The sequence below is a fragment of the Vespa mandarinia genome, chromosome 22 (assembly GCF_050613455.1).
Source record: "Vespa mandarinia isolate Hongniang chromosome 22, ASM5061345v1, whole genome shotgun sequence".
NCBI lineage: Eukaryota > Metazoa > Arthropoda > Insecta > Hymenoptera > Vespidae > Vespa > Vespa mandarinia.
Genome location: NC_140831.1, coordinates 2,047,777 through 2,058,754, shown reverse-complemented (window position 1 = coordinate 2,058,754; position 10,978 = coordinate 2,047,777). Strand labels below are relative to the sequence as shown.

At 28.2% G+C, this 10,978-nt stretch overlaps 1 protein-coding gene across 1 annotated transcript; it reads right to left on the bottom strand.

Annotated features, from left to right (window-relative positions):
• Positions 1 to 2,776: 2,776 nt before the first annotated feature.
• Positions 2,777 to 10,652, bottom strand: LOC118442423 (ral GTPase-activating protein subunit beta). Its single transcript, XM_085663462.1, has 24 exons — positions 10,511 to 10,652; positions 10,026 to 10,446; positions 9,890 to 9,916; positions 9,544 to 9,758; positions 9,252 to 9,435; positions 8,920 to 9,180; positions 8,482 to 8,673; positions 8,170 to 8,274; positions 7,938 to 8,078; positions 7,609 to 7,847; positions 7,302 to 7,532; positions 7,079 to 7,229; positions 6,882 to 6,989; positions 6,409 to 6,510; positions 6,040 to 6,180; positions 5,941 to 5,955; positions 5,696 to 5,856; positions 5,448 to 5,621; positions 4,958 to 5,367; positions 4,359 to 4,770; positions 3,934 to 4,246; positions 3,602 to 3,853; positions 3,282 to 3,531; positions 2,777 to 3,117 (listed from the first exon to the last, which is right to left on the bottom strand). The coding sequence occupies exons 1-24, from the start codon at positions 10,544 to 10,546 to the stop codon at positions 2,997 to 2,999; spliced, it is 4,662 nt and encodes a 1,553-aa protein (XP_085519588.1). The 5' UTR covers positions 10,547 to 10,652; the 3' UTR covers positions 2,777 to 2,996.
• Positions 10,653 to 10,978: the final 326 nt, after the last annotated feature.

Genomic DNA, 10,978 nt, shown 5'->3' with positions numbered 1-10,978 from the left:
TTAATCACATAGGAGGTCTTTATATAACGACATCTTCCATAATACTATCTTGTGCAATACTCGTCAGTTTGTCAGTCAACAATGTCTGTATGTTATCTGTTATCTATACATCACATAAAAAAGTGATGAATATTCGTATATTAATCTCACGTCCCTTTAGAATGTATAATATAGAAAAGATATATGTGAGAATTAAAATTTCATCATCATTCGTACAATTTTAAAGGCTATATAAAAATACACACATACACACACACATATACGTACATACATACATGCATACATACATACATACACAAATGTATGCCTACATACAATAATATGTACATAATATAATGGATACGTCATACCGAGCGCTGTTTCAGGTAACGTACGAATGCGTTTTTCATTAATTTTATTAAATATGTAAATAAATTAAGTAAATTTTCTTTTACTTTATTTCTTATCAAAAGAAATGAAATAAAATGTTATTATATAAAATAACGTCAGTGTTTTATAAAAAGAAAACATTTTAGAATAGAAATAACCCATAGAGATATAGAAAATAAAAAGTGAAAAGAACTAAACGGTATATAGCTTTTATAGATATATCGTTATCATCATGGATTACTTGGATTTAGAATCTGGCCTTGAAAGTATCGCGAACAGGTTCTTTCGAATTACTACTGATTTCTGATATTGCACAATGTTACACACATATATTCTATTCTATCAATCTCGTAAACAAACTTACGATTATTCAATAAATTATATTAATTGTTCTTTTAAATACAAATATCAATATACGGAAAATAATTAATTAAATTTTTCAAATTACCTGCTATATAATTTATATATATATATATAAATCTTTGTCAAAACTTTTTTATTATTTGTTATCATTAATACTTTTCATAATGATGACATAATAATTTTGGAAATATATCAAACGAGAAATTAATTACGAAATACTTATATAATTACAAATCAATACTACTATCCTCTTTTCATACGAACTTTTTATAATATATCGCCGAAATTTATATTAATTTATTTAATACATGTACTTTAATATATATATATATATATATACGTATATATACCATGTTAGAGATTTGTTTGTTTTTTTTGTATTATAATTAGTACTTTAAAAATGATTATTCCATTCACAAAAAAAAAAATAAAAAAATAAAAAAAAAAAAAAAAGAAAGAAAAAAAATATTCAACACCAAGAGATTGATATCAATGACAACGATTGATGTCACTTTAAGATGGTAAGAGATATATATTCTTCACGAAGTTAACGGGTTGAATCCAGACAACAGTACAGTGTGAATGATTATGCAGTATTTTTTTCTGTTTCTATATACAGAACAAATATCTCGAATTGCAGACTGTTACGTTCTATCAAGGATCATGAATAAGTAGAAATTAAATTTATTACCATACTGACAAAAAAGAATAAACATCATACTTTTAAGTTTTGATAAGATCTATAATTGTGATGTTATCTTTCTTTTTTTATCTCTTAAATGGCGATATTCAAGTATTTTTTAATATATCATTGCGATAAAGAAAAAGTACTTTCTAAAAATGTGACAAGCTTTATGCTCATGTAACAAATTAGTCAGACTGATTCTTGATCAGAATGAATCATAAGTAAAGTGAGAGATATCGATCGATCAACTTATCTATTATGACTTGCAATATCAATGCTCATGCAATATAATATTCTGTAGCTCCTTTTAAATACCAAATTGAACGGTATTGCTTTAATTGGACAATATTGTATGATTCTGACACAGTCATTTTAGACGTATGTCATATAATGATAAAGAGTTTAAAGTCTCTCCAAAATTTAAATGAAATTATTAAAAAAAATATCGATGAAATTGCGCATATACTGTTTTAATTATATATATATATATATATATATATATATATATATTTATTTATTTATTATATATATTTAATATATATATTATATATATATATTTAATTTTATATATACATATATATAATATACATATATATATACACACATAATTGTTTTTAATATACTTTTAAAGAGTTAACATTTTAATATTTTTTATCAATTAACTTTGTTTGAAACGGAAAGCAAACTTGTAAAACATTTTAAATGGATTGATAGAACCATGGTCAAATTGTTTCGAGGCGTCGCTTAAATGTATCCATTTGACCCCCATTTGATTGACTGAAAGAATTGTTATATAAATATACGAACAAAGAAACGGAAAGAAGTAAAACTCTATGACATAATCATCCCATCATTATACTGTAATTAGTTCCCCTTTGAGTTCATTACAATAAACGTAATTATTTATTGTATTTGTTTATGTAAACAACTTAAGTGTAAGAAAAAAAAAAAAAAAAAAAGAAAAAAGAACAATAAAATGTTTTGTCGTTTTTCTCAATATAATGAAATTATTTATTAACATTATAAGTTTTAAAATTTAAATAATTGAAATAATTTTTAAAAGATTTTTTTAATTTTATTATTCTGTTTTATATTGTTATATATAAATATGTTTAATGTTTTAATAGTTTTAAAATTATAATAAATTTACTAAAATTTTTGTTACCTTAATATTATATATACAAAGAAATATAATTGCTGGTTAAACAGAATTATAATAAATAATTCATGCCCCTGTAAAAAAAAAGGGTTAATTGATGATATTATTTTAATGTTGCTTAAAGAAGCCAATTAATTTAATCATACGATATAGTTTAGCATTATGACATACTACATTGTTGGATTAAATCAAATTATGTAATCAAAGTATATAATAATATTTTACAATGGAAAAAGTTTTATATCTAATCACATAAAGAGTAGATTGAATATAACTAAGATAAACAGTATAATTTATTTTTTGTGCAATTTATATACCTTTATGTGCATTATTATTTTAGAAAACAATAAGATTTTGATTTTAGAATTAAGTGTATTAGAAATATATTTATAATGTAGGATATTGATTCTTTATAAAAATTTAATACGTTTGGGTACTACTAAACAAAAGTGTTAATAATTCTGGTTCAGATAAATTTCTTTTATATTTCTGAACCATATCCTGAATCTTCAATCTTCTTCTAACATGTGGTGGATGATAGCTATAAAAAAAGTATAAGAATGTGATGAATTTGTAAAAAATAAAATACATTACCGTTTACAGAAAATAATAAGATATAATTTTCTTTGAAAATATTTTTAGTTTTTAAACGAGAAGAGTTTACAATGAGTCATTTAAAAATATGTTTGGAATAATCATTATTACCTGTCATTATCAAGTCTTTTACGCCGACCCATATTTAACGCCGTTTGCCTGACAAGAGTACCTAATACTCTTCTAGATACAACCATTCCATCAATCAATGGAGTGGCTAAATTTATTCTAGAAGTTGGACCTTGTAATCTGACTCTCATGAGTCCACTAGCAAGGGATTGAAGAAAAATTACTTGTACATCAGAAGGTTGAACTGTTCTACAATATTCTAAACCAGTATGTGTAAATGGTAGAATATCTCCTATAAAATTAATTATAAATATTTTATTAAAACTAAACGATATAAATGTATATTAACATAATATTCATACCAATTGGAAAATGAGTATAATCTTCCAAGCTTTCTAGCCATACCACCATAATTCTTGTATCTGTTTGTATTGGTAAAGCATGTTTTGTTGTTCTTCTTGGTTTAACAGGATCCGCACTTGAGGAACTAGGTGGACCTGAGCCTGAAAAACTTGATGGTTGTTTTTCAAAATCAAGCGACATTGTTCTTGAATTCTGTGGAATGGTACAGGAACGAGATCCACCACTTTCACTAATACTTCTTTCAAACCAAGCTACATATAATCCAAAACATATGAAAATTAATTAAAACAAAAGACATCGCCCATTATTTCCTAATTTATGTAATACTTACATTGACCATTACTAGTATCACTTGTATAACTAGCTTCTTCTAACGAATCTGAATTTGTCATTATAAATGACTGTGTTGGTACAACAAATGCAATTTCTGCACTGACATCCGCCCAATATAATACATGTGTATCACCATTATAAAGAGAACCACCATGATCACTAGTAGTTGATTGTGAAACGTTCATTTGTGGAGTTACTTTCCATGAGGTGTAAACATGGCCAGTCCAACCAGCATGTGCAGAAACTGTTACTGGCCAACCAAGTGAATTAAGAAATTCCAAAAAATTTGGTGATACATTTTTTTCATGAAGCTACAAAATATTAACATTTATTAACCATATGTCCTCTATGTTAAACGCTTTTTCTTTTCCTTAGACAAGGCAAGACATAATTTAAAGAATAAAAAATATATTAAATTCTTACTACATTGGACAATATTTCGGGTGCTGTTTTCTGACCTGCTTTGACATAAAATATATGAACAGTATCACATGTTCTTGAACTAATATTATCTAATGTTTCCAAATCCGTACAAAATCCTGGAATAGTAGGATCTAAAGCAGTAAGAGTACTATTTCCGGACTCTTCACTTTCTCTATTTTCAATATTGAGAAAACCAAAATGACTTAAAAATAAACGAGCAGTTTGGAATTCGTGACATATTTGTGGTGGTGCACATTCCTCAGTTTTTTCATCTATTTCCTTATTACTGACATCATCATATTTTTTTTCTAGATTTATCTGACGTTCCAGCAACTGCGATAATAGCTCATGCTCGTTTCTAATTGATTCGTTATCATTCATAACAGCTTCAAGGCTAGGTATTGACTCATCTCTGTTTTAAAATGTTTATTATATTTCTATTTTAGATTAGACTATATAGTGTTATAGTATAATATATTGTTGGCAATTAAGTGATTGCGGATTTTGTCGTTTCCTTCTTATTTGAAATCTGGCAATCGCTTAGTTGCCAATAGTATTAAAAAAAAATATATATATATATATATAAAAATAATACATACACTTTGCAGTGAGGTATTCTATCTACATTGTCGGGGAAAAATTTAGGCTTATAATCCGTTCTTGGTGCCGCTTCATTCAATGGTAAAGGTCGGCCAGGATTTGTATTTACGCTTCTAATACTAGATCTATGACGTGGCAAATGTCGTAATTGCAGAGTCCATGCATGTCTACCAAATGGTCCGCGTATTAAAACAGTTACAGTAGGTTGTGGATCCTGATCATTTCCTAAAGGTTCTTCTAATAAAGCTAGAATCGTTGCATTTTCGGCAACAAAATAACGGAATCTTTCAACTGCTGCTTGCCGAGCAACACGACCACCAGTCCAACTATTGCAATGCCGAAGCAATGATACTTCATCCAGTAAAGATGACAATGACTGTGCACCACAAGCACTAGGAAAATAACCGACCTAACAATAAGACAAATCAATTATTTATTATATATTATATTGATTACAATCAATATTAAGGGAGAAATTATAATAAATACCTGTTCTAATATTATTGTAAGAAGAGCTTCTGCAGCATCTCTAACACGCATAGATGCTGGCTTTAATTCTTTTTCATCCTTCATTTTAATTGGTTCACCTGGTTTACCAATACTTTTTGTACCTGATACTCCTAATTCTACTACTTCTAATACTGTTGTTAAACAATCTTTATCCTATAAAATTGCATATTATTATCACATTTAGAATAAGTTGTATTTTTTTTCTTTATTAATACAATAAGATTAACCTGTAGTAATTGAGAATGAGCAGTTAACCAGGTCGTTAAACAACCAAATGCTGCTACAATAGAAGAATGCAAATCTTTGGAATGTGCTGGAGGAGGTCGCCAACATTGATATGCAATATAATCACATAACCATTTTACAGCTCGTTTGCATTCCAAAGCATCTACAAAACAAAATTAATATCTATCTTATTTTTTACTTTTAAAAGTATGATCTTTTTTTAAAATTATTAGAACGTTTATCAAACCTGTGAGTTTCCTTGCTGCAAAAGTATATATTAGAAATAAATATATATTAACAAAGAAATTTGATAATATAAATTGATGTATTTAATGTTGAATATTACCTGTTTCTCGAATTCGTGTTCTTGCCAATCCTGATAACATTTCAAGTGCAGCCAGTGAAATGTTTAAATCTGTTTTCCATGAAGATATCAACCTGTGACAAACGAGATACGTGGCTCGTACGAAAAGAGCATGTGCCGAATCTGAAACATTATTTCATTTTAATATGATTTGCTATTGATAAAATTATATAATGTGATATTATTTAATGAAATTGGAATTTTGATATATGCAGGGATGTGAGAAAACACTCTCTTTAAAATATATTTTCGTGATGGAATAAAAATAAGATAAAATGAACACAGAAACGATTACACTCCAGAGATTTGGCAAGTAATTGCAGTACCAAGGTGAATAGTACTCGTATTTACCGAATGCAATGCATTCCTCTTGAAGAGTTGCTATATCAGAGGCATCACCGAGCGAACGTTGATCACTGGATATGCTTATTTGACTGGCTGAATCGCTGGTAACTATCAAGCGATGATGAGTACAATGGCAAATGCACAACAGAACACAATATATAATAATAAAAAAGAATAACATTTCACAAAAGCATGTGTGAAGCAGGTACAATGAAAGGTGATATTAAGCACCATGCTTTCACTCTGCATTATCATACTGAGTTACAGTAATGTAGTGTATAAGGCTTTAAATAAATGTTAATAAAAAAATGTTACTTCTTTAATTAGATATAGCAGGTAGCTTTGGCTACTCTCTATTAGCATAAAACAAAATAATTTCTATAATAATTTCTTATATATTTGTTACAAAATGTAACTCAGGACAGTGCATTTAAAATTTATATTTTCAAGCCAATATTTTTTTTTTTTTTTTAACAAACCTGAAGATAATAAATTAACTGTTGCATCATTTGGTACTGCATCTGGTTGGGTGACTTGTTCAACCTCTTCTGCTGCAGCAGAATCTTGTACACTTAATAAAAGACCTCCTAAAAAGAATAAATATATATATATATATATATATATAAATATTGTAAAATAATATTTCCTTAAAAGAAAGTATTTCTTTATAACTTACCTAGAAGCATATGAGTATTTTGTGGATCAGTTTCTACTTGTAATGCATTGATAAGCAAATTCATCAATCTTGATTTTAATTGTGCAAAGGTTACTTGAGTTTTTTCAGAAGATGTGTTTGGAAATGTTGGAAGTTCTTTGATAGGGAGATTCTACAAATAATACTTTTTAATTAAACTAGATATTTATGATATATTATGAAGATCATCATGAATCTATATTACCTGAAAGTGTAATGGTAATGCCAACATCGATATAAGTAAATGTATCGAAGCTCGTCTTAAATCTGGTTTTGAAACTATATTAGATTTTAATTTTAAATCTTTCTCAGGTAGTACAAGTTCCAAAGCAGATAATACTGCAGGTACTAATACTTGTACACCGTTCAAGTCTAAACGAAATAAATCGGACGAATTTAAAAGAATATATGCTAATGTTTCACCACACTCTCTTGTCTATAAAACAAATAAAAACATCTAAATTATAATTACTTATAATAATTTAAGTAAATTAAATAATAAAAACGCTTACATCATCTAATTTGAGACCATGATGCATTGCTTGATAAAACCTTGCTAAATAAACTGGCAATATTTCTTCTCCAGTTTTTTTGGCACAAAAGATTCTACAGAGTGCACCCATAGCTTCTGCTCTACCTGATTCATAACGATCTATACAAAGTGTAGGAGGTACTTCACTAACAGTTTCTTGTAATGAACTTGGCCCATCTACAAGTACTGAAGATGGACGTTTTGATGCTCCTGATGGTTCTAAAATATATAATATAATATATATATATATATATATATATATATATATATATAAAATATAATAACTCTATGTACGATAAAATAACGTACGTGGTAAATTTTGTGACCATCCATTTGTTCCTATAAATGCAGCTTCGAATAACCATTCACCAAAAAGATGTAATATACTATTGCACTTAGGTCTTCCTGGTGCTAAAGGAGGTCGAATATCTTGACCAAGTGATGTCATAGCTATAAATATAGAATACATCATTTTATTATGAATTTATATGATAATAAAATCGTCTTATATATAAATGTATAAATTCATAAATTATCTTACAAGTTGTACTAGATGCTGATGATGGCCCGGAATTTGATATCAACATTGGGGGTGTACTAGATACGCGACTGGTTGTTAAACCAATTAAAGAAGCTTTTGGTATCCCTATATAATCAAAGCAAAAAGTTAAAATTAACAACAGATTTTTTTAAACTGTTATTCCTCTTGTATGTTAACTTCCACATGAAAGACCTTTTCTGCTATTGTAATAATATAAAGAAAAAGAGTATGAAGGTAATAGATGAAGTGATATACACATTAAAAATAGCATAAGAAATATGACAGCAAGGAAAAGTATAAGATGCTGAATACCCTTAGTAACCGCAGAAGGTGTAACACTGAAACTTTTGGCAAGTCGGCGTTGTGTTGGAGGTGTAGGGGAGGGTTGTGGTTGGTCCTTGCCACTTGATCTGTCCCACCCAACACCTATGTTTCCATTATTATTGGTTCCAGATGCAATGTTGGATACGCAACATTCTTCCCAGCAACATGCTTGTGAAACTCCTAAAACAATTGTGTGAATGTGCACCCACCACCCATGAGTGATCAAGTTGTTAAGCAACTACTTGTGCTCTACAAAATGTTTGCAGAAAAAGAAATTATTAACATAAAGATAATGAATATGGAGTAAATATATATATATATATATATATATATATGTATATAAAAAGTATTTCTAAACTATACAGAGATATTTGCACAATTACAACATTTATTATAGGTCTGATTTAATTGAGAAAATAAACTTACCAAGAAATGCATCAACCTGTCCAGCTATTCCTTTTATAGCTTTCAAGAATATTTGTGGCAATCCCTGTAGACATGGATGTTGACAAGGATCTATAACGTTTGGGCTAGCAATAGCATATTGGAAAAATGCTTGAGTTTGTGATACTACGGCTGGCCTGCATAAATCCACAGGATCTCCAATAGTTCGCAAAAGTCTGTACCATGCTTGTGCAACAGCTTCCTCCGACATTGTTGATGGTACAAGTTGTGCATCTTCTTCACCTTAAAATAAATCATCGATAATATCAGACATATTTTTATTATAAAAATTAATTTAATAAAAATATACTAACTTATTTTTAACTCTGGGAACATTGGTCCATACATGATTTGTAAAAGTCTTGCTGTGAGTGCTAGGCACACACGATTCCATTGTTCTATTAAAGCTAATCTGTGCCTCCATCGAAGGCATGATTCTCGTAATGTACGCCATAAAGGTGGAGCAGGAAAATTACGTTCGCAAGCTACCAGCCATACCTGAAACAAAAGTTTAATTTAATATATATATATATTTTTTTTTTTCAAACGATTAATATTAATTAATTGTAATAAAATTATTAGTACATAATAAAAAATTCTTAATACCTCTAATAATACACCAAGTACTCTTTCACATAGCTGTTCACCAGCATCTTCTCTTGTTGCTGGTGGAGCTAATAATGCATCATTAATTCCAATAAGAAATAATAATAAACTTTCCCAAGTTTCTCTTTCTAATGATGCTGGACCTCTTGCAATTTGTTGAAGTGTTCTAAGAACTCTATGACATAACACAGCTTGTCTATTTATAGTATCACTTCCTACAAATATATAAAATAATTAATCTCACAAAAATATAATGATATGATGGTATAAAAAGTCCAGAGTTTTTGTTTCTAAAAATGTAAGCATTAACATTGATGATTCATTGATATTGATAATTATGAATTACCTAAATCCTGATACAAAAATGGCCAGACTATGAAAAGAGAAGAGATCAAATAGGTAACCAAAGGAATATAAATATATTTCAAGAAGTATATAAGAAAATATAAAAGAAATTGAAATTTTAAAATGATAATTCTTACCTTCTCCTTTTCGAGGTATAAATAAATTATGAAAATGACTTATAATCTTTCTAGCATAAAAATTTGGATCATCTATAATTGGCCTTGGTACAGAAATTTTTGGTGTAGAATATAATGCAGATAGCCATTCACAATATACATTAACACAATCTCTAACAGTATCATGTTCAGCTAATGGTAAAGAAAGCCCATAACAAATAACTTCCATACACCACTGTACTTCTTTATCAGTGCATAAGGGACTAGGTTCTGCTGCTTGTGTAATACCAAGATTAGCAGCTAGTTGACGTACTATAGACAATGCGACTTCTTTTCCTGCTCCAGGTGAAAACTTTTCTAGTACACTTTGACTTTCTTCTGAACCTTGTTGAATCAGAATGCTTAAAGAAGCCCATTCTGAATACATTCCTCCTTGGGAATCCTATAATAATTATATGATATGTAAATATTGTTAAATACTTTCATAGATTAAATAAAATACTTACTTTATGATTAACTCTATTGAATACGCCTAAATTCATAGATTATTGTATACTATACATTCAAAAATTATTTGTAGTTCAATTTATCAAAGTCCGATGTACTGTCATAGACATTGGTTCACTTCGTATGAAATGTATTTATATTATATGTCTTAAGATCATACATTATCTTATTCATTTCCAATATCAACGTAAACAAAATAAAATTATTTTTTATTTATATTTCATAATTATAATGTCAAATGTATGAAACCTAGTTACACAAAGAGATTAACATATTTTCCTTATTTAATGTTAATAAAGAATACCAATATATACTTACTTCTAACCTACATGTCTTCGATAGAATTATAACATAAGTTAAACACATATGTGCGTGTATGTGTGTATACGTGTGTTAAAAAAAAGAAAAATGGACAAAATACTGAGGTCGAGTATTATAAAAGAGAATTGACTTTCTTTTTTTTTATA